Source organism: Symphalangus syndactylus, chromosome 5 (assembly GCF_028878055.3).
Source record: "Symphalangus syndactylus isolate Jambi chromosome 5, NHGRI_mSymSyn1-v2.1_pri, whole genome shotgun sequence".
In the NCBI taxonomy this organism is placed as follows: Eukaryota; Metazoa; Chordata; class Mammalia; order Primates; family Hylobatidae; genus Symphalangus; species Symphalangus syndactylus.
In genome coordinates, this window is record NC_072427.2 from 67,913,086 (window position 1) to 67,937,515 (window position 24,430).

At 37.5% G+C, this 24,430-nt stretch overlaps 1 protein-coding gene across 3 annotated transcripts in view; it reads right to left on the reverse strand.

The window, feature by feature from the left end:
• ITPR2 (inositol 1,4,5-trisphosphate receptor type 2) overlaps window positions 1–24,430 on the reverse strand; it is a 506,561-nt gene that overhangs the window by 159,117 nt on the left and 323,014 nt on the right. For all 3 annotated transcript variants that reach the window (XM_055280315.2, XM_055280317.2, XM_055280318.2), the window contains exons 38-39: window positions 3,930–4,038; window positions 2,950–3,137 (exon numbers count right to left, since the gene is read on the reverse strand). In XM_055280315.2, the coding sequence (XP_055136290.2) occupies window positions 2,950–3,137; window positions 3,930–4,038 (297 nt within the window). The remainder of the gene's footprint in view (window positions 1–2,949; window positions 3,138–3,929; window positions 4,039–24,430) is intronic.

The following is a 24,430-nucleotide window of genomic DNA, read 5'->3' on the forward strand; positions in this document are numbered from 1 at the left end:
AGCAGTAATCAATTCTACCCAGTGAGATATGGAGCCTGAAAAGGCTTCTAGGAGAAATGCATTGAGTTGAATCCTCAAAGAGGAGAAAGCAGCATGAGAAATAACACAACACATTTGAGGAATGACAAAGAGCTAAGTGTAGCTGATGCATAAGAGGAAGGATGGAGGAGAGGAGGCAAGAGGGTGGAAGAACAAGGGAAAGTTGGAAAATTTGAAGAGATCATGAAGGATCTTATGGACTCAGCAGGGAGTTTGTCTTTACAGGGCAGGTGACAGATTTTAAGCAAAAGAATGGCATGTTTTTGGAAAGGCATCTTTGAAGGCAACATGGACAATGATTTGGAGAAGGGCAAAACTGGAAGCCAGGACATCTCTTAGAAGACTGCTTGTCACTGACCAGGAAGAGATAAGGAGGATCTGTAGTGAGAGCTGGAAAAGCAGGGATTGAAAATAACAAAGTATGGATATGAGGGATATTAAGGGGGCAGAATCACAGAAGTTGGTCATCAGTGAGATGTTCAGGAAGAGAGTAAGTAAGGGTGGACAAGTTAAGGTCAAGGCTAACTGCCATTTTCTGGTCAGACAACTGGGTAGATGGAGTGCCAGTCACTGAGAGAGGAAATGGCAAAAGGAGCAGTGGGTGTATGGAGAGCAACAGCAGATTCCATGTGAGACATGTTTAAAGCATTTGTGCACATCCCACTAAATATTCTGGAAGACAGCTGGATACAGAGTCTAGAACACCAGTAAGTTCAGAAGCACCCAAACACAGTAAACTTAAAGGTGTGGAAATGAATGAACTCAGGCTGGGAAACAAACAGAGTGCGAAGACAGTCCAAAGAAACTTGGGAGATGTCAGGATTCAAGAGTTAAGCAGAGGAAGAAAAACCTTTGCAGAAGGCTAAGAAGAAATGGTAGGAGGTAGAAGACAAGCTGCAGAGGGTGGTGTCCCAAGACTCAGGCAGAAAAGGTTTCAAGGAGAAAGAAAAAGTCACTAGTGGCAAATGCCACAGAAAATCATGTAAAGAAGGACTGAAAAATATTTCGGTTGTTAAGAGATCTAGGGGAACAACTTGCCAGGAATTTATAAGTAGAAGGTGCAGTTTCCAATGGGAGCTGGCTTATTCCCCAGCAATATGAGGATATAAGTAAGCATAAATAATGTGAAGGATGAAGGATGATCCCATCTGGTGACCCTCAGTGGCCTAGAAACAGAAATCTAGAAAAGACTGTAATCCTAAGGATATCTTCTAGAGATGTCCCCCACCAAAAAAAAAAAAAAAAAAAAATCCTTCACTTCTATCCACTGAACAAGCCTCTTTCTAATGTTATGTGGTTGATTGGACGCTTTTTCTAGAAAGTCCCAATTGACAGAACTGCCCGGTTTAAGTCTGAATAGTATCTGTCATGTTTATATACCACATTTTTAAAAGTCATTCATCCATTGATAAGTGAAATAATGGAATCTAAAAATGTTGAAGTCATAGAAGTAGACAGTGGAACATTGGTCAAAGAGTCCAGTTTCAGTTAAACAGGAAGAGTAAGTTTTGGTGTTCTACTGCAAAGCAAGACAATGACACTTAATAACAATAATTTGCTATATATTTCCAAATAGCTGAAAGAATTTTAAATGCTCTCACTACAAGTAAATGATAAATATTTGAGGTGATGGATATGCTAATTATCCTTATTTGATCATTGCACGATACATATATATATATATATATATATATATATATATATATCTCAAAGCATCAGATTGTACCCCATAAATATACACAATGATTATGTGTCAATTAAAAATAAAATTAAATTTTTAAAAAGTCCCAAATGAACACCTGGTTCAGATAAGATAATTTCCAAAAAAACTCACTCAACTTCCTCCGTCACCTCCTTCCTCAAATTCACTCAGAGGAAATCTATGCTGCAGCTACAGCATCATGAGAATTTTAAACACTTTCTTTTCTCAACTAAGTACTATTGATTTAGCGTTGTTTTTGTCACCATGCCACTTGCTGCTCATGAGGCCTTTATTCCTAAAGCCACTGTGATTGGATGTGTTAGATGGTACTGTTCCTATTGTTCAATGTATTTGATGGTTAAATGAAGCACAATATCCCAGTTTCAAATTAGACATGGCTTCTGCTGGCCATGAGTCGAGAAAATGGCTTTTGGAATTTCTAATTACATACTTAGTTGTAAGTAGATAGTTTTCTTTACTGACCAAGGCAAACCTAGAAAGAGCAGGCTACCAAGCAGCAAAACAGACAGCTAGATAAGAGGAATAAATTCCTGTGTTCTAATCCTCAGCAGGGTGGCCATAATTAACAATTTATTGTATATTTTCAAATAGCTAGAAAAGTAAATTTTGAGTGTTCCCAACACAAAGAAATGATAAATGTTTGAGGTGAAGGATGTGCTAATTACCTTGATTTGATCATTACATATAGTATACATATATCAAAATATCAGACTGTACCCTATAAATATGTACAATTATTATTATTTAACCATAATATTAAAAGAAAAAAAAAGACTGGAGGACAATGTCTGCTATCTGGGAACACTCCCCAGCTCTCGGGCTCATGCAGCATGTTTTGCCTTTGGATGTAGTCAAGCCTACGGGCCACTTGGCAGAAGTTTCAAAACATGGGCCTTCTGGAAATAGTGGACTAATCTCCTGTGTGCAGGTGAGCATTGCTCACTGTTGTGGAATTCCTGGAATAATGTCAGAAGGAAGTTTCAGAGGAATGTTCTGCTTGACTGAATAAATTGTGAAGCTCTGTAGTTTCTACAGCAAACAAATAAATTTAAGAAAAGTGTGATACATGGATTTTTTTTTAGATAGTAATAAGAGCGAAAAGAAACATTACTTTTCCTTGGTTTCTGTGACAAGTAAACAAGAAATACCAATAATAAATGTAATCCCCATGATTGATGAACAAGTACCTGTGTTTGTGTATTTCCTCCTTCAAGCAACGCAATGCCGAGGAAAATGCCTTCTGAAAAAATTCTGTCATTTTTGGTGTTCACTATAACATCGATGACAAGTTCTGATGCACCTTCTTTATCCAGCAGACACTGAATGTCTGACATTGATATCCCCATCTTATCTGAATCTTGTCCAGAAAAGCTTCCTGTGATTAGGAAAAATAAATAAACAAATGTTAATTGTAGACATTATTAGCATGTAAGGTTTTCAAATTCTTAAATTTTATTATTTTAATAAAAATATTAATCATTGAGATTTTTCCCTACAAAGTTAAATATAATAGAAGCTTGAGGCTGGGCATGGTGGCTCACGCCTGTAATCCCAGCACTTTGGGAAGCTAAGGCTTGAGGTCAGGAGTCCAAGACCAGCCTGGCCGACAGAGTGAAACCCCAATTCTACTAAAAATACAAAAATTAGCTGAGCGTGGTGGCACATGACTGTAATCACAGCTACTTGGGAGGCTGAGGCAGGAGAATTGTTTGAACCTGGGAGGCAGAGGTTGCAGTGAGCCAAGATTACGCCACTGCACTCTGGCCTGGGTGACACAGCGAGGCTCTGTCTCAGGAAAAAAAAAAAAAAAAAAGCTTGAGTTTAAAAATATCAAGGTTTGTAAAAATAGAACTCTTTATTAGATGTTTGACATGTGATTAAATGTTTTTCTTAAAAATAGAAAAAGAAAACTAGCTTTATTTTGTCCTTAATTTATATATTAAGAGATTATAACTTAGTTTAACTATTTTCCCAAAGTCAAAAAGCTAAATCAATTCTGATGTTCAAATCTGTTGTTTTATAAACCCCAAATTGTATGAAAGTTTTTAATGGTGATTTTTAAATGACCCTTTTATATCTCTGCCGTTTCAGTAAAATACTAGAGTAACACTGACATGAAGAAGTATCATGAGAATCCTAAAATGAGAAAGCAAATGACAGGACTTACCTCCCACCTGTGCAGTTTTGGAGTAGGCTCCTGATAGGTGTCCATTCATACCAATACTATAATCACCTTTAAAGTATCGATTCAGAAGTATCTTTCTTAATGTGTTACCCTAATAAGAAGGATAACAAAGAGTTACTGTTTCCTTTTCTAATAAAAGTGAAAAATGTCAGTATGTTAAATGCTTTAAATGCATTTTGTGAATGATGTTGAGGCATGGAAAAATTAACTTCATGTCAGATAATATTTTCTGAGGCAAAAATTTACAAAGGCATCCCAATAAAATAATAATTTTGCTTCTCATAATAAATAAAGTGGGTGGGAGAAGCTTTTTGGAGGTGATGAACAGGTTTATGGCAGATATTGTGGTGGTGGTTTCACAGTGTATACTTATCTCCAAACTCATCAAGTTGAAGACATTAAATATGTACAGCTTTTTGTATGTCAATTAATCATAACTCAATAAAGAGTTTTAAAAATAATTTTATTCTGTCAAAAATAAAAAATAGTGTGTTCAATAGAATGTACTAGAAAAATCACAAATGCTATAAATTTAAGATTGCTTCAAAAGCTGAAGTTCCCAGAGTTGGGGAGTATCAGTCGCCTAAAGAAGACTCAGAATAATAAACACCCTAAGAATTGGAAAGCAAAGGGCTTAGGTAGAGGAATTTAGTCAAAATTGCCAGAAAAGAGTTGGGAACAGAGCAGGTACTCAAAAAATTAACCTTGATAAAACAGACTGAATTATATTTAAACTCCAAAATGCTTTATTCAGAAGACTGTGGGCAAAAGACAGTGTATTCCTTTACAAATTACACAATCCAAAACTTCCTAAGTCTTCAATTTTGTACTGATTACAGGACATTTTTAAAATAATACATTTTGTAATATAATTGCTTGCATGTACATAAGAAACACAGATAACTACAAACCTTCTCTTGTATTGGTTATTATTTTAATAAAAAGGGCGATTTAAAAGCATTATTTAAGGAATACTTGTTTAAACTATTTAAATTAACACGACTACAGAGGTGATATTCCCACCTTGCAGGTAAGGAAACTGTGGCCCAAGAGCTTAAGTAATCGGCTGCAGATCATGCAGTTAACAGGTGATTGAGCAGCACCTGACTCAACTCTTGGCTACAAAATCCAGCCGTTTCTTCAGGTCACGCTGCACCCAACCTTCATGCTGTGACATGTAGCTCTCATTGCTCGTTCACTTTCTCATATTTTGGCTATTCTTTCTCAAGTTCTTTAGGTATTATCCTCAGTTCTTTTGTTGTGCTCCTCTCCTGGTTGGCAATTTCAACTTCTCCTTAGTTGCACAATCACTTCTGCTGGTCTGCCTGCCAAATGTGTTTCCTCCAACCTGGACCTTGCTTTCCTAAGCTTCTCATTCTGTTTCCCCTTAGATTTCCTTACCTGTGTCTGGAGGTTCCACTGACATCTCAAACTCAATTTTTCAGAACAGAATATTCCTTCTCTTTCAAATGTTTTCCCCTTAATTTTAATTTCTTTTAAGAAGATCACACCCATCTCATAATCCCAGCACTTTGGGAGGCCGAGGTGGGTGGATGACGAGGTCAGGAGACAGAGACCGTCCTGGCTAACACGGTGAAAGCCCATCTCTACTAAAAATACAAAAAATTAGCCAGGCGTGGTGGCGGGCGCCTGTAATCACAGCTACTCAGGAGGCTGAGGCAGGAGAATGGTGTGAACCTGGGAGGTGGAGCTTGCAGCGAGCCAAGATCATGCCACAGCACTCCAGCCTGGGTGACACAGCGAGACTCCGTCTCAAAAAAAAAAGATCACACCCATTCTCGTCATTTAAGCTCCAAATTTAAGGGATCACCTACTACCCCCACCACCCCAACTTCATAATGATTTGAAATGTCAAATGACATGAAATCCTGCCCATTCTACCTTTTCAGCTGTAGCTTCCATTAGAGTCTTCCTACATTATATTTTAACCAAATTGAACCACGTGATTTTTTTTTTTTTTTTTTTTTTTTTTTTTTTTTTTTTTTTTTGAGACAGAGTCTCGCTCTGTCACCCAGGCTGGAGTGCAGTGGCACGATCTCAGCTCACTGCAAGCTCCGCCTCCCGGGTTCATGCCATTCTCCTGCCTCAGCCTCCGGAGTAGCTGGGACAACAGGCGACCGCCATCACGGCCGGCTAATTTTTTTGTATTTTTAGTAGAGACGGGGTTTTACCGTGTTAGCCAGGATGGTCTCGATCTCCCAACCTCGTGATCCGCCTGCCTCGGCTTCCCAAAGTGCTGGGATTACAGGCGTGAGCCACCGTGCCCACAAAGCCTTCTAGGTCTTTCCTTTACTCCTATTATATTCATTGCCTGAAATGATCTTCCTCCATCTTACTTATGAACCGGTCCTATCTTCCCTCTTCATTCTACAAATATTCATTAGGTGCCAATTGTTTTAGGCACCATTTCAAGTCAATAAGACATAACCCTCCCCTCAAAGAGTTTACAATAAGATGAATGCAATAATAGAAACATCTACCAAGTCTTCTGGAAGCATAAGAGGAGCTGTTGACTCTGAGGAGGCTCTACATGGCATAGCCTGTCTACTAACTTATGTGATCATCAGACAGATCTGTCTTGTGCACAGTTAATGCTCAACTAACATGTCCTAAATGTCATAGTGCCAAGGATTTTTTTTTTTTTTGGAGGCGGAGTATCACTCTGTTGCCCAGGCTGGAGTGCAGTGGTACAATCTCAGCTCACTGCAACCTCCACCTCCCTGGTTCAAGCAATTCCCCTGCCTCAGCCTCCTGAGTAGCTGGGATTACAGGCACACACCACCACGGCTGGCTAATTTTTTTTTTGTATTTTTAGTAGAGACTGGGTTTCGCAATGTTGGCCAGACTGGTTTTGAACTCCTGACCTCAGGCAATCTGCCCTCCTTAGCCTCTCAAAGTGCTGGGATTACAGGCATGAGCCACCGTGCCCGGTCAGTGCCAAGAATTCTAATAGACACCCAGAGTGTCTGGAGTTTGCTTATCCTTATAACAACTTTTATTTATTGGTACTTAATTTCTTAGAACACAGACATTTATTATTGCTTCCTATTTCATGTTTTCTTTCTTTAAGACCTCTTCATAATGGGGTGTAGTAGGTAAAGGTGGTGACTAGTCTCAAAAGAAACAGTGAAGTATAATAGCTTATTCTACCAATGAATACAACTCTACTATCTACTATCCCTGATAAAACTTAAGTACACCACCTAGAAGAAACATAAGACATGAAAATAGTCCTTACTGTTTCTTTTTTTAAGAGAAAGTCCTTTGAGTTGAATTAAATTCACCTGGCCAAAGAATATTTCTTCCAAAAGGAAAGGAAAAACAAAATAAAGCTTTTCTTTGGAGGCAACGCCTTTGGGTAATTACTGTGACTCTCCTTATGGTAGAAAGAGATGCTATAAAAAATCTTTTAGACCCATAAACTACAGGGTTGAAGTTACAAGTTGGGGAGAAAAATGTGAGGTCATATTAACTGAAGCAGTAATTTTTTTAAAGAGTAGCTCAGTTTGTTGTACTGTTCATGGATCTCGCCTCTACAGACCACTCACTCTAACCCTGTAGGAGACAGTTGGCCCACCTGTAATAACTAAAGCTGACTGTGAAAATCCAGGACTTTTTCTTGAAATTGCACAAGTCAGCATCACTGTCTGAAAGGGAACCTTTTGTGAAGAGGACTGAACCCTTGAGAACTAGCTCCCCTTTTAGTCTCTGCAAGAATCTTTTATGTATTATTATTTCTATTATTATTCCAAGATAGGGTCTTGTTGTGCTGCCCAGGCTGGAGTACAGTGGCACAATCATAGCTCATTGCAACCTCATATCCCTGGCCTCAAGCAACCCTCTCATCTTGGCCTCCCAAAGTTCTGGGATTACAGATGTGAACCACTGCACCTGGCCCTGGAAGAGTCTTTTAATCACACCTTTTTATCACACTGCTGCAAGAACCCAACCAAGAGATAAACAAATAAGTTTTTTTAAAGATGAAATAGAAACATTTTTTATCATTTACTTTTAAAAATGCCCTTTATACTGCTAGAATAATAAAACTATTGAAAACCAACCAAAGAGTAGAATTATGTCATGCCAAATCAAAATAAGCATCATATTTGTGATTATTTTTAAATTCTCTTCAGCAGATAAAATAAAATCACAGTGCCTATCAGATTCATAGACATCAAAATCAAATGAGCAACACTCTTCTTATTCAATTATAGCCCCGTTAGAAGCATCTGTTTCCTCACCATGTAATATTCAGACTGCCACAGCAAAGGCAGGGGCTTCCTATTTTTCTGTTCTCAACTCTGAAGCCACTCTGCCTGGGTTTAAATCCCCTCTATGCCATATACTAACTGGGGATCTTAAACAAGTTACTTCATCACTCTGAGCCTCAGTCCCTCAATTGTCAAATGAAATTGTTAATATCTACTCTCAGAGGATTTCTGTGATAATTAAATCGTTAAAATTTACTGAAAGTACTTGGAACAGTTCCAAACACATAGTAAATGCTATAAAAGTTGTGCAATATTGATGTTATCCCTGCTAGTATTAATATTATCCAGATCATGGGAACAGTCTACAACTTGCAAAGTGCTTTTGCAGACACTTTCTTATGTTATACCAAACCTTCCCACAAAAGTGAAATAAATTTCCAGTATATTAAGAAAATGTGAAAAATAATAAATGACAAACTGCCCCTAAATCCTAGCTTTTTAACTATTAATCAGTCCTTAGAATTATATACTTATTAGCCAACATGGCAAAGTCACCCTAAAGCATGAATATACTTCACTATATAAAATGTACCCTTACAACTTCAACTAAGGTTGGAACAAATTCTATCTTGGTTCAAACTTCATAGTTTTGTACTAAGACAAACTCTGGTGCTAAAAATGATTAATGAATAGGTATAAACAGAACAAGATTCTGTTATGTCTTAGTAATCTTCATTTAAGAATAAAAAAATTCAGATATTGCTACATCACAAGTTCAGCAGAAACTGACTTCTCTTGTCAACTATCCAGTTCTCTCTTAAGCGGTGAGAGACATGTACTGTGTCCCAATTTGCTTTGGGGCATTCTTGATAGTTTGAACTATCTGTGCAGTGGTGGTAGCTTAAATGGGAGTCACTTCCCCAAATTACTTTAATTCAAAAGTAACTGTAGGACCATTGTCAGAAATTCTGGTGCCAGGGTTGCAAATAATTGTCTCAGAGCTGTAATTGCCATGGCAGAAATGAGGGAAGAACTAAAAGCACATTAGGCCATTATGAAAACAATTTCACCACAGTTGAGAAGTTTGACTTCTGTGCTGGTTCTTCAAATCCAAAATGCATTCCTGATGCACCTCCCATGGAAGGTCTCTTTGCTGAGTGAGGACAAGCAAGGAATGTCCTTTAGAGCCTTTTCAATGTCAGAGTCAATTCCAGGCCACAAGACACTACTTTTAGCCAATGCCTTCATGTGAAGACAACCCAGATGTGCTAAATGTAATGTAGCCAAGAAAACTAACAACCACCTTCTGAAATTACAACAAAATATCTCCATAAAAAAGACATCTTTTGTGGCCAGAGAAGTCCTGCTGACGGTTTGTGAATATCTGGGAGGATTAGGTTTTTCCCGCCCACTCCCTATTACACCAAATACAATGCATCAAAAATTAAAAAGTTCAGAAATCGTTGCCTTTCATGGATAGAAGGGATAATGAAATTTATGCATCCTAGAAAGAACTAAAATTTTGTTTCATTTTTGAGAAATCACAGCTCTGTTTGCCTTAATGGGGAGTTAATAGCCTTAGGAATGAAGAATTCAAGGATGTGTGATATTTGAGGTTCAGATACCCAAATTCATTCCCACCCCCTTAGAAAAATAATTTACTAAAATAATATTTTTCCATTATGTAAAATATAATCAAGATATCATGAAAAAAATGACAACCAGCATCCTAGAAAACTAAGCCCTCAACTAGAAATTCAAAAGGTAATAAAAACTGCAAACTAAGGATGCCCAATTTAAGACTTATCCTCAAAGATTCATGATTAGCTACTAATCAGCTGAGACAAGATCCACAAGGAGGTGATGATAGGTACCTGTTAGTCTCCCCATAGTCCCATTTTAACATTAAACTTGGTATTAGCATAATTAGTGTTTCCGTAACCTTTTGGCTTAGTAACAATATATCTGATTAGGTATTTTTCCTCATTTGAATTGCCAGGGGTAAAAAGGTACATTTCTCATTTCAATACATTATTGTAACAGCTGTATCTTTGTGGAGTGATATTCTGTCCATCATTATAATCAAATATATTTTCAGATAACTCCTTTGGGAGAATATGGTCAATCTCCTATAATCTAGCTGTCTAATCATTTGAACGTCTTAGTCTCTCTGTCCAAGAAGTTGTATGTCAATTTCTCTCCCTGTTACCTTTGCCTAGCTTTCTTAAGATAGGAAACACAAATTTCAACAGGACTAGTTGTGTGCACTCAGAAGATGCTCTTCTCATCAACACAATGGCATACTCATTACAATCTTGAAAAATATATAATGTCTCAATGATTCTAGTAAAGAGCCTTATGAAAAAACAAGACTGTGGATAATGTTAGATCCAAATATTCATTCACCATAATGGCAACCTACTTCCAAATTTCTTCTTTCCCTGTTTTTATTGATTGTAAAGACATTTATTACATTTCCACCATGTGTCAGGAAGTAGAAAAGTGGATGCAAAAAGTAATTCTGCAGCATATGCTGAAAGAATTTTCAGATATGTAGAGTTGAAACATATGGCACTGTTTTCCAATATAAATAATCCTCACCAGACCATTTGATTCCATTGGTGAAACTTAAACGTTTAAAAGGTAAATGATGAGGTTTAAATATTTGATGCTGCTGCTGAATGAAAGAGTGACTTCAGGCCGGGCGCGGTGGCTCACGCTTGTAATCCCAGCACTTTGGGAGGCCAAGGCAGGTGGATCACGAGGTCAGGAGATCGAGACCACGGTGAAACCCCGTCTCTACTAAAAATACAAAAAATTAGCCGGGCGTGGTGGCGGGCACCTGTAGTCCCAGCTACTCGGAGAGGCTGAGGCAGGAGAATGGCGTGAACCCGGGAGGCGGAGCTTGCAGTGAGCCGAGATTGTACCACTGCACTCCAGCCTGGGTGACAGAGCAAGACTCCGTCTCAAGAAAAAAAAAAAAAAAAAAGAGTGACTTCAATAACCACTCTGAGTTTATCAAATATCCTAGCCTCAAGAAAAACAGGGTTGCTGAGAAGGTTTTGTTAGGAGATGATTCTATACTCCACAGATAGCAAGGAATAAAGAAAACTGTATTTGTTTTCTTTGCGGCATTAATTAAAACCTCCCAGTATTTGAATTCCAGGAAGCATACTAACTAACATGAAACCCAACAGACCCTTCTACCTCAACCATTTTAAATACAGGGTCTGCTGAAATTCAGAGTTTGAGAACTTATGCAATCCCTCACCAATAGGACTTAAGAATGGATTTTACTGCTTGTAATTGGTTAGTTTTCGGAATAAGCAGTCTTCTGACTTTAAGCTGAAAGGAGGGTAAGTAAGCAAGAAATGAGCAGACAAACTTTAGATACCATCTCCTTACTGAAGGAAAATGACTGTATTCACATAACATAAATCAGTGCCTCATAAAATCACACTCAAAGACAGTGGCACACAATCATTAAAGTGAAGCCCATAGTCCCCTGGTACACAGTATAAAAACCTACTAGAGTACTATTTGTTACCGAAAAGAATGAAATCAGTGCTGCCAGTGCAGGCGTGTGCATGCTCGCCAGAGACTGGGGAAAATGGAACTTCAAGAGGTAATTTCAAAGCTTCTGCAAAGACTATGTTGCTGAGTGGGGGGTATGGCAAAGTGTGTAACTCAGTAATGGACTCAGCTTACAGTGCATCCCAGAGAGCACAAGAGGAAAGAGCAGGAGATGGAAGGAGATTTAAATAAGTGAGAAGACTGACACTGATCTGAATAGCAATATGAACTTCAGTGGGAGAAAGGTCTTCCTCCTGGACAATGGGGAAAGTTGTAACTAGTTTGCTCTCTTAAAGTTCTATCCCCAGATTCCGTGATGTCTGTTATATTTCCACAATCATTTAGTGAAGATAGGCACAACTTTGGAAGGTGGTGTCACAGGAGATGAGGAACAATACATACAGGGACGTATCACCAGCACTATCCTGCTCTATATTGGCCTTCCTGTTTCTATGGAGTTTCTTGCATTCTCAACAGCAGTGTAGTCCTTGATCTTCAAGCTGTGACGTCCTGATCCACAAACAAGAGTGTGTGGCTGGTTCACAGGGCAGTGAGACGAGTGCATGGCTCCAAAGAGCTGGCAAGGAAACAATGGGATGGAAGACCCACCGCCCCCCACCAGCATACACACCACACACACACACACACACACACACACACACACGGAGTAAGTGAGAGACAAAGACCTCATTATTTTTCCTGAAAATACTAGAAATAAATTATTCTTAAAAGAGAGGAAGAAAACTAGCACTGGTATTACTTACCAATCAATGCAATATTTGACAAAATATGTATGAAGCTAAATTTTAATAAATTCAGAATACATTTAGAAGTTCCTCAGATAGGACAGTCTATGGAATCCATGGAATAGAGGAGTTGTACATGGCACAACTTCAAAGGGAAGCCTTGAGAATTAAATGAGATAATATCTACACACACTTTAATACATAAGAAGTTCAGTTTATGAATGCTCCCTGCATTGGCAATGATAATGCACATTAGTGGACCTTAGTGGAAATGATGTCTCAGAGAGTAATGTGGTTGGTTTGAGTCTGGGTTCTTCCAATTATTGGCTTTGTGATCTAGAGAATTTTAATTAACTCCCCCAAAGCTCAGTTTCCCCATCTGTGGATAATAATATTTAACTGCAGGGCTATTTAAGGATTAGGAAATTAAATAGGAGAAGCTTTATGTTCTTAGCCCATAACAAGTACTAAATAAACAGCTACCGTAATATTTTATTTTATGTTTAAAGGAAAGCATTAATAAGTTTCAATCTGGGGAAGACTTGCACAATTGATGACATAAAGAGGACATTATAATGCCCAGTGCCACAAGACAGCCATGGTTTTCACAGCTGACATCAATATCCAGCTCCAACCTTCTATAATTTTTCAAGAGAAGGCAAATGAAAAACAGCATTCATTTTGTGAAAGACTACTTTGAAGCCAATTTGATCAGTATGCTACAATTTCTTAAAAATAACACTTACTTGTGGATAGGTTTCAATCACCCCTATTACATGTACAAAGCAGAATTCTTCAGAAGATAATTTAGACAGACTTTCCTTGAAGCAGTGTTAAAAGGAAAACCAATATTCCATGTTCTGTGAGAAAAGAGCTATTTTCCCTCCTATTTAGTTTTAACACAAGAAATGTATTAAGTATATTTATAAAGTTATTATCAGCAACAATTATTCATTAGCGGAAAGACTGCTTCCTAACACATGTCCATATGTCTCTCCATATCCACAGGGTGCCCCTCTAAGTCAGTGTTCACTTAACATTTGGAGGCTTGCAAAACAACAGATGACTGGTATTCAGAATACATGACTATACAAAGAGTGTTTATAATTCATTAAGAATCTTGTAGAAAAGCTGACAGAAGAACTGAACTGGCATTTCATGTAAGAAACACATACGGCCAATAAACATGAAAAAAAATGCTCACCTTCATTGGTAATCAAAGAAATGCTAATAAAATGGTGGAGACGCCATTTTATACCCAATAAATTGACAAAAATTAAGAAGTCTTACAAAATCAAGTGTTGAAGAGGACATGGATCAAGAGAATGTGGGATGCAAATTGGTACAACTACTTTGGAAATCACATCAATGTATGCTCTCAGCCACCAATTTCACTCCCGGGGAAACATGCTCAAGGAAACAAATAGTATCCCATCCTAGACATTTATAACTGCATGAGAGCAATAGCAAAACAAGCAACAAGCAAAAACATCACCTGGAATCAACCCAAATAACAAGTGACAGGAAAATGGACAAATAAATTATGGAATATTCCCAAACTGGAATATTATAGAGTAGTAAACATGGATTAAACAGCACCTCACCATAACACACAACTACTTTGATGAATGTTAGAAATAGAATGATGACAGGGAAAAAAGGGAAGTCCTAGAAGATATGCAGTATGGTATTCAAAATGTGAGCTACCTCTGGAAGGGGAGGCCAGAACACATATGTAGACACAAGTTACAGGTAATGTTCTCATTCTTCAGTTGGCTGAGGTCATGAGTCTTTATTATATTTAATGCTTTATAATTAAAATTTATGTTGTATATACTTCTTCATAAAAATCCAATATTATAGTAAAAGAAAATGCTCAAGAACTATTAGACATCATGATGACAGCTTCCTACGTAGGATGTTCTGTTGCTTTCCAGCTTTCTTTGAATCCTGGCTAAAATCCATAGCATTACTTTAGGGAATGATACACAATGCAACACCTGCAGATTTGAGCCACTGTCTCATTGTCCTCTGAACAATCCACATCTTCCTTCTGCCACATAGCTTCTTAGTGTCTTATCATGCTCCCTTCTGCTTCAAGACATTAGCAGATGATGTTCTCTTTCACCAGCCATGCTTTCTGTCCCCCGACCCCGAGTCCTCCTAGCTTTACTTAATTCCTACTTAACCTTTAGATCTCAGCTCAACTATATCTTCCTCAGAGTCATCCTCTCTAACCTCACCAAGTCAATTCTCATTAAGTCCTCTTATAATAGCATGTACATCACCATGTACTTTAGCTGTATATTTATTTATACCAATCTTTCAATGATTTCTATCACCCTCTATTAGATTATAAGTACCATGAGGACAGGAACTATACCTTTCTTTTTTCCTTTTTGGCTGACCATTGATTCCAACACCTAGCCCCAAAGCTAGCAAATTAAGTACTCAATAAATATTTTTGACTGAATGTATGAATCAATGATTTTGAATGACAGATCACTCAATTTATCAACAAAATTTGATGCTGAGTGCCATCCTATTCAAGGATGGCTGATATTTGTTGTATATTATGTCTGATAACTTTGGAAAACATTTGAGATTTATTCAATGTTACTTGCATATTACATATTTTTAGTACAAGGCTGGGTGCCTTGTATTAATACTAAAACTACAAGGCACCCAGCCTTGTACTAAAAATATTTAAATATTTAGCATAGTACTAAAAATACAAGGTGCCCAGTCTTGTATTAAAAATACTTAATATGCAAATATTAAATTGTATTACTGGCTCATGCCTGTAATCCCAGCACTTTAGGAGGCCAAGGCAGAAGGATTTCTTGAGCCCAGGAGTTCAAGACCAGCCTAGGCAATATAGGGAGACCTCTTCTCTACAAAATTAAAAAAAAAATTAGCCTGGTGTGATAACATACAACTATGGTCCCAGTTACTCAGGAGGCCCAGGCAGGAGGATCACTTGGGCTCAGGAGTTTGCGACTGGCCTGGGAAACTTAGCAAGACTTCATCTCTAATAAAAACAGGAAAATAATCTGGGTGTGGTGACATACGCCTGTGGTCCCAACTACTAGGAGGCTGAGGTGGGAGGATCACTTGAGCCTGGGAAATCAAGGCTGCAGTGAACCATGATTGCATACTGCACTCTAGCCTGGGAGACCCTGTTCAGCCTGGGAGTGGGAATCCTGTCACAAAAAAAAAAAAAAAAAAAAAAAAAAAAAAAAATATTAGCACATAAAACTCATTACCTACGGTCGGCTGAAAGAAGGAAACTGTGTTGAAATCCAGCAAGCAAAATGTTAGAACACTTAAAAGACAGACAATTTCAATATTTAGCCTGAAAGATTGGAAGGTAAAATACTAATTAATGATCACAAATATAGCCTAATGCAAGAGAACACACTAATATCCCGAAAGTCCAGTCCAGGTTATCCCACTGCTACACCATGTCTACTGCAATAGGATTTTCGTATTTTACTAAAAAACAAAGAAGCCACCTTAAGGCTGCACGTCATGCAAGGATCTGACTCAGCAACATAATTCCTAATATTATGTGAATATGTCAGTTTGAAGAGATACAAATTCACTATTCTCTTTTAAAATACGTTTGAATGTGCCATAATTTATAATAGAAGATAAAGATAATTCTTTTACCTCATTTTTCCTCATGAAATAAATCATTTCATTTCTTTAGTGTTTATTGCTACATTAAAAATTATATAAATCTAATCTGAATCATTTCTTGCATCTACTTGTCCAGGAGGCCACATATTTGGCCTACTTTAATATGAGCAATTATCTGCTCCCATGAGCTCCTAATTGTGTTCTACATCTAAACCATAATTTTCAAAGAATTTTGCAGAGAGAAAACTATGAGACAATGATTTAGAACTAATTAAAAATAGAAATCTTGTAAATTTTCATCAACATTTCAAAGCACTAACACAATTATTGCTAAAAGAAAATGAGGTCTCAGTTCAAACAAACCTAGAGATGCCTGAGCTAATTAAAGGGGCCAAGTGCCAAATGCTTACCTTAGAAAGGGTCTTTTTAAGAAAGGCTTTATTAGACTTATTATGGTCTTATGAATGCTATTTTGGAAATCAGTTTGATTCCCTGTGGCATACACCATGATAGATATTTCACTACTTTAATGCATTTAGAACTGTAACTATAATCCGGGGCACTAAGAAAGTAAACGTTTATTTTTAATAACATGCAAAGCGCATTTGCTGGTAAGGAAGCATAGCCGCTTGGTAGTACTGTGGTGCCAGCCTCTGAATTATAAATGTGGATTTTCACAGGTTTGTGATCCACCTATTGAAATTAGCTTCTGGAAAAAACAAGATGAAACACTCTCAGGCTGAAAAGAAAGCTTAAAGTCTTTAATAAACTTGATTTGAGGTAAACCGGATTTTCTGAATTAGTGAATTGAAGAGAGGAAGAATCATTTCAGTGAACTACAGGTTGCTGATGCTGATCTAATACTCCTAAGGTGGGGAAGAATGAGTCAATGAATGTCTCTCTACTCTTTTCTCTCTCTCTGTGTGTGTGTGTGTGTGTGTGTGTGTGTGTGTGTCACTGTGTATGTGTGTAATATATACATATATCTATTTTTGTACTCATGGATATTGATGCATATTTGTAAAATGAATTAGGTCTTTGAAGTATGAAGATTCTTGCTATCTCCCCTGGGTGCTGGTAAGCATAAATGACTGGGTTGCCTTCAAAAAAAACTGAGCAAACACATCTCTTTTCTGCTTTATTTCATTGACTCTAACACACCCAATTCTTTCCCGCATGTTTTAACATTTCTAAATTACAGGTCACTTTAAAATCCATGGTGTGCTTTAGTTTAATTGGCAGCATTTATTTCTTTTTAGGGATACATAAAATTATGGTATGCCTTATTTATGATTGATGAACTATATTGAATGAAAAAATAAGTATACCTTTTAATCTGGTATTGTATCAAATACTCATTGCTTCACAGTATGTGGCATCACTATTATACCTGTTTTCTAGTTAAAGTAAAGCAAGATGAAAACATACAGAAATTTAGAAATTTAACCTTTTCAATTGAACAGTTATTTCAGTGTTTTCCCTTTTTCATGATACATTTTCTATATGTAGCCCAATTCACTACCATAAATTTTGATATCATAGGTCCCTAATTAAAAGTAGTAAGGAAAGTGACAATATTGATAGAGATGAGAGGTATATTTATCTTACAAATCAAGAGTAATGGAAAAGCAAATAAGTAAGAAACACACATTGAACTAATTTATGAACCATGGACAATATTAAATTTCTCTCCTTTTAAAAAAAGTTGCCCCTTGATACCATCTCACACCCACTAGAATGGCTAAAATAAGTGATCTGGGGACATGGAAAAAGCTGACATTGTGATCTGAACAATAACACATGTTGGTGAGGATGTGGAGAAATTGGGACCCTCATACACTGCTAATGGGAATAGAAAATGGTGCAGCCACTTTGGCAGTTCCAAAAAATTAAACGTAGAGTTACCATACATTCTGGCAATTCCACTCCTAAGTATTTACCCTAGAGAAATTAAAACAGAGGTCCACACAAAAACTTGTACAGAATGTTCACTGTGGCATGATAGTAGAGACAACCCAAATGTCCACCAAATGATGACTGGATAAACACAATGTAGTATATGCCCATAATAGAATATTATTTGGCGATAAAATGGGACTGAAGTGCTGACACCTGCTAGAACATGTATGAGCCTTGAAAACATTATGCCAAGTGAAAAGAGGCAGTCACAAAAGACTACATATTGTATGATTCCATTTATATGAAATGTCCAGAAGAGGCAAATTCATAGAGACAAAAAGAGACAGAAAATAGATTAGACAGAAAATAGATAGCCAAGGGCTGGGGCTGGGAAGAATGGAGAGTGACTGCTAAGAGGCATGGGGTTTCTTTTAGGGGTGATGAAGATGTTCCAAAATTAAACAGCAGTATTGGTTGTATATCTGTAAATAAACCAAAAAACACTAAATTGTACACTTTGGTAGGGTGAATTTTATAGTATGTGAATATCTCAATAAAGCTGTTACCAAAATATAAAATAAATCCATTAGATTGGTTAAGGAAAATCACTCCTTAAATAATATTAAAGTACATCTCTTAAGGAAAATAATGTCAGTTCCGTCCAAATTTTTGCTAAGCAGCTGAGCTGCTATTTGCCACAAAGTTCTGCATTTAAGTGCATCTGTGCAACAGATATATTATAATGGCACATGTTTTGAATGTTACATCTGTTAGTAAAATGTAGACAGGCTCAAATTGCTAATTAAACATGAAATTGTATGTGTCAATTAGGAGCCAATTTCTTTTTAAAACTGTCTAATGTTTAGGGCACAATAAATCAAGCTAGTATCTGGAACTGTTTGAGTCTTGACCTGTGTGGCAAGGCGGTCCAGTGCACTGAATATAGGTTACACAGTTTCCATGGATACCTCACACTACTTGATGTGTAGAAACTCAAAATTATAAACAACTTCATGGAAATTATGGTTCACAAAATATATTAGTTTAAAAAACCCTCATCTTCCTAAAAAAAGATCCCAGAATTTATTTTGTTAACAAGTAGGTAAGGGTTTTGTGTGTGTGTGTTTGGGGGTGGGGGGGTGGGGGGTAGGGGTGGGGAGAGAAGGGAAACAAATTTTTAAAAGGACAGCTTTTAAGTTCCTTTGTAATTCATATGGGAGGAAGAGACATTCAAAATGTTGCTCTCATCATAAGCTTTACAGCAAACCTCAAGAGTTTAAAGACAGTTTGCTTTTACAGGAACTAACCATATTGAATTATGCCAGCTGAGTTTAATTAATCTAGCCACTGCATACTAATATGCTAGTCTTTCCAAATAAACGTACACTATAATTACAACCAGGCTACTCCACCCACCATCCTTTTACTCCTTCTCATAAAATAAGACTACACATCTTCCAGATGTGACAGAAAAGCCATAGTGGTATTTGCCAACCATTTCAGAATGAAACATAATAAAGGATGAGAAGAAGACATGTAGCTTCCATAAGAAAAGAAGATGCTCCCCACAGACTTTGTTGACAAGACCTGACCACACACCTGTTTATTTACAGCTTTAGCAGGCTAGAGAAGGAGGAGTGAGAAGATCACAATGTCAGCTTTTTCCATGTGCCCAAATCACTTCCACTGTTAAGCAGTCAGGTCACAGAACGCCAAAGACAATCAGCATGCACAGAAATGCAGTCATTTTCTTTGGACCACTTAATCTAGTCATCACAGGAGGACCCGCAGGAGTAAGGTGAAGAATACAAATTGTTTTAATAATGGAGACAAATGAATCAGTAAATTTGATTTGAATTAAACTAATATTTGATTATGTATCAGGACAGTTTCACAAATGTCATCTCATTTGGTGCTTATAGCAAACTAACACCTAGCTTAGCAGCAAGAGTCAACTGCATTATTTGCTCTTCTGAAATATTTTTGAGGAGTGTGCATTTGTTTTAATTTAAAGCAAAATAAAGACAGCTTTTTGAAAAACTATAAAATGTTCACTAGACGTGTTGGGGGCAGAAGTTGATAGTAAAAGATCACAAAAATAACTGTACCGAGAAATATATTAAGTATATCTCTGCTCTAATAACATTTTCTATGCTATTATCAACTCTTCTCCCCTATTTCAAATTCACTATCATCTTGACTTCCCCAAATTCTGTTTTCTCAGTCTCTTTTTTCCTGAGCTGTAACCAATCGTTTCCCTGCAATCCTTCTTGCTTCTTCTGGGTGTCTAATTGTTTAAAAGTAAAAGAGTGCTCCACAAGTATCGCCCAGTCAGTGGAACAGGAGCATCCTTCACACCTGTCTGCATTCTGCTGCTCCCAAGGCCTTTTCCACCAAATCCTCCTTGCTCTTCTGGTCTGTTTAATGTCACTGTCTTGGAGAAGTTGTTTCTGACACCCCTCCCCTAGCCCGGTTTGTGCCCTCTGGTTGCACACTCATACAGCACTCTGGACTTCTCCTTCAGAGTAAATTTAAAACAGAAATTAATTAATCCCTGTCCAACTATTTGGTTGGTATGATTTTCTCACTAAACGCCAAGAAGGTAGAGTGATTGCCCATCAATGCCTTTCCAGGGCTGAGCAGACTTTCAATAACTTTTTTTGTAAGTATTTACTGTCTCACCCATTTTTTTTCTATTTCCAAATACCTCTGCATTCTGTCATTTCCATAATTTCCTAATAGATTTTTTTCATAGAATTCATATTCTTGCTTTTCAAAATCACCTAAAAAGTCATACTATGACATAAACATTCTTTATTCTATTTTGACCTCTGATGAATAGAAAGTAATTACTCTCAGCATATGTGGGACCAATGTGTAAACATGTGTGGGACCACGTTTGGGACATGCGTGAGGCCAACGCATAGACAGCTGGAGGCTGGTAGACATAGCTACAAATCAAGTCTTGAAGTCTAAGCCATCTCTGTCCGCCATTTCGCCCTCAGGCCCCATCAGTTTCTTTAGTGCTGTCCTCCTCAACTCCTTTCCACACCATCTTACTATTCCTGACACTAAAATCTCCTTCTCTGCAACATCTGTCATCCTAAACAACCTCCCAGTACCTCTCTGCCTCATCTACTCTTCATCTCATTTCCACCCTCAGTCAAAAACATCTTTTGCTCTTGCTTTACCTCTGTGAAAGGAAAATAAATCCCAGGACCCCAAAATGACTAAGCCAACGGGAAAATCAAGCAGGGAACTGTGTCAGGCAAACCTGCCTCCCATTTTATTCCTAAATAAGATAGCTACAAAGATTAAAAAAAAAAAAAAAAGCTGCATATCTCCCTCACAATTTGCCCACAAGAAAATTCCTTGTGGGCCTCCAGATCTTTACCCTAAAACAAGTCTGTTGAATTTCACTCTGGCAATGTAAATTGATAGCTTATCTTCACAGGTGCGGAACAAAGGACAGAACTCAAAGTCATCTCTCTGTTCACCTGAGATAAATGCATATCTGATTGCTTCCTCTGCCCTATTGCTTATGTAAAAATGCAGATTCACTGGGCCAGACTAAGGCATAAGTGACTATTTCTCTACTCATCCCCCCACATGTAAATTGTGTATCGAGTGAAAGGCTGATCAAAGACTCAAAAGAATGCAACCTTTTGTCTCTTATCTACCTATAACCTGGAAGCCCCTGCTTTGAATTGTCTTACCTTTCTGGACCTAGCCAAAGTACATCTTACACATGTTGACTGATGTCTTATGTCTCCCAAAAATGTATCAGAGTAAGCTGTGCCCTGACCACCTTGGGCACATGTCGTCAGGATCTCCTGAGGCTGTGTCATGGGTGCATCCTTAACCTTGGCAAAATAAACTTTTTACATTGACTGAGACCTATCTCAGATACTTTTGGGTTCACACCTCTCAATGGACAGGGAAGGGAAACAATTTTTTTTTTTTTTTTTTGAGACAGAGTTTTGCTCCATCACCCAGGTTAGAGTGCAGTGGCGTCATGTCGGCTCACTGCAACCTCCGCCTCCCGGGTTCAAGAAATTCTCTGCCTCAGCCTCCCGAGTAGCTGGGATTACAGGTGCCCAGCTAACATTCTGTATTTTTAGTAGAGACAGGGTTTCACCATCTTGGCCAGGCTGATCTTGAACTCCTGACCTCGCGATCCACCCGCCTCAGCCTCCCAAAGTGCTGGGATTACTGGCGTGAGCCACCACACCCAGCCGGGAAACAATTTTTAACTCTAAAGCATATGAGCAGATACTTTACTATAAGACACTCTGCAGTTATCATTGTGAAACACAGAATGGCTGCCTGTATGCCCAGGGGATTTCACAGATTTATGAAAGCCAATTCCATCCTGCATTTTAAAAGCCCTTGCTTAAATTCGAATTAAGATTCATTATGCTTTTGCCGTGATACTAACATTTTAACCCAGTGAGAAAAGAATATTAATATTATTTTTATTCTGGAAAATGTAAAAAGTTTTCTAAAGATCCAGTGTCAAAGATTCATTAGCTAGTTTTACCTTAAATAATATAGGCCAGTTTGGGTCACTCTGAATGGGCAATTACCTCCTGTCCTGGGCAGCTCCAGCTGTGACTCTTCCTCGAATACTTTGTTCAGACCTCTCTCTCTCTCTCTCTGCAGAAACCCTGACTTTGAGCATAAGCCAGCCACGAAGCTGCCATGAAAAGTCATCTGGGAATAAAATTTCATCTACACCCAAGTTTTCCAGGTTCCTCTTGTCTCAGCACTCCCTGTTTCCAGCACCTTTGCCTTATGTCTTCTATCCAATTTTTCCATTGTCTCCAAATTTCCTTTATTACAATTATCACACACACACACACACACACACACACACACACACAACCCTACTTTCCCCCCCTGTGGTAGTCCCTGAACAAAAGTCTCATACATAAAAGCTACCCAGGAGGAAAATAGGAAAATCAACTGACTTCAGGCCACATGTATGTCATCAACTATTTCAAAATGATCTCTAACATCCATTTGTTGTGTTTCCACCAAACTTGTCATTTTTCCATTTCCATTTGTCCCATGTTTGAACTTCTGAAAATATTTCCCTTTCACAATGATGGCTGACGGATTAATAAGCCTCCTTAGAAATCTGTCAATTAAATCTGTACCTTAAGAACAATGTGATACTTATAAACCATAGAATGCATAATTTTGGTCTTATTTTTTAATATTTTATCAGCTATGGAAGAAGAGTGAGCTAAATTCCTTAATGTAATCAGCTCTTTTGTTAAAAGCTTCCAACTAACTGCAATTTTTTTTAAAAAAAGAGAAAGAGTTTAGAAAAAGGGAGGGAAAAGAAGGAAGGGTAAATGAATTGAAGGATAGTACTGGCTGGGATTTGTATCAATTTATGTTTGATACGCAAAAAACAAAGTGATTACAGTATTGCTGTTTCCTTTAATGAAGTCCCGAAAATGATTTACAGGAGTATTTACTGCAGTCATGATGTTTCTAGGCTTGAAAGAAATCCACACAAAAAGATATTCTGCTGTATCAGATCAATTGAGTTCCAGCCTGGCAAGAAGTGATGATAATTATTGGAAAGTAAATTGTTATGTTTTTGTCTGACTGCCTGTTGCCTTGGCACGTGCTATTTCCAACTCTGTCTGGAAATAATAGTACATTGAGCCATCTTGGGTGACTTACATAACCCGCTACTATCATTTGAAAACTGTCAGCTTCAGTAACTTGCTACTGTTTGTACAGTTTCACTACTGGAACACTGACTTCATTGCATTTATTTTCTGCCTGTTGCCAAGAACTGTATGTTAAAAGGAAAATTAAGTATAAAGCTTCACCTGTAATCTAAATTCACACCATTTTCAACTTGGTTACGAACAATAATAAAAAATAGATAAGATTTAATGAAGGGTTGACTATAAAATAGTTCTTATTTTATCAATTAAAACTTGTAGCTATGACTAATTATCCAGGCAAAACATAATTATTTCTACTGTCTGGAACTATAACAAAAGACCAAGAAATCAGCCTTCAATCAGAATAGTATCTATGTATTTTCTCATCAGTTAAAAGTAAGATGATGGAAAATTATCCTCCTAAATTCTAGGTAGTTTAACAAATATACAGAGTAACTTCTACCTCAGTAGCAAAATACCAACAGAATAGTGAAAAACAGGGTCCACAAGATCTTACTCGGATTGAACCAATTTACTCCAGTATCAGCAAAATAACAAGAAAAAAGAATCTATAAGTTAAAAGATATAGGGAGAAAATAGGAGCTTTGCATCATTTATCAAAGAAAGTAATTTTCTTGGAATGCTCAAATATTAGCACCAAATTCTAATACTAAAACTTTTCTTTAAAATAAATGAAAGGCAAG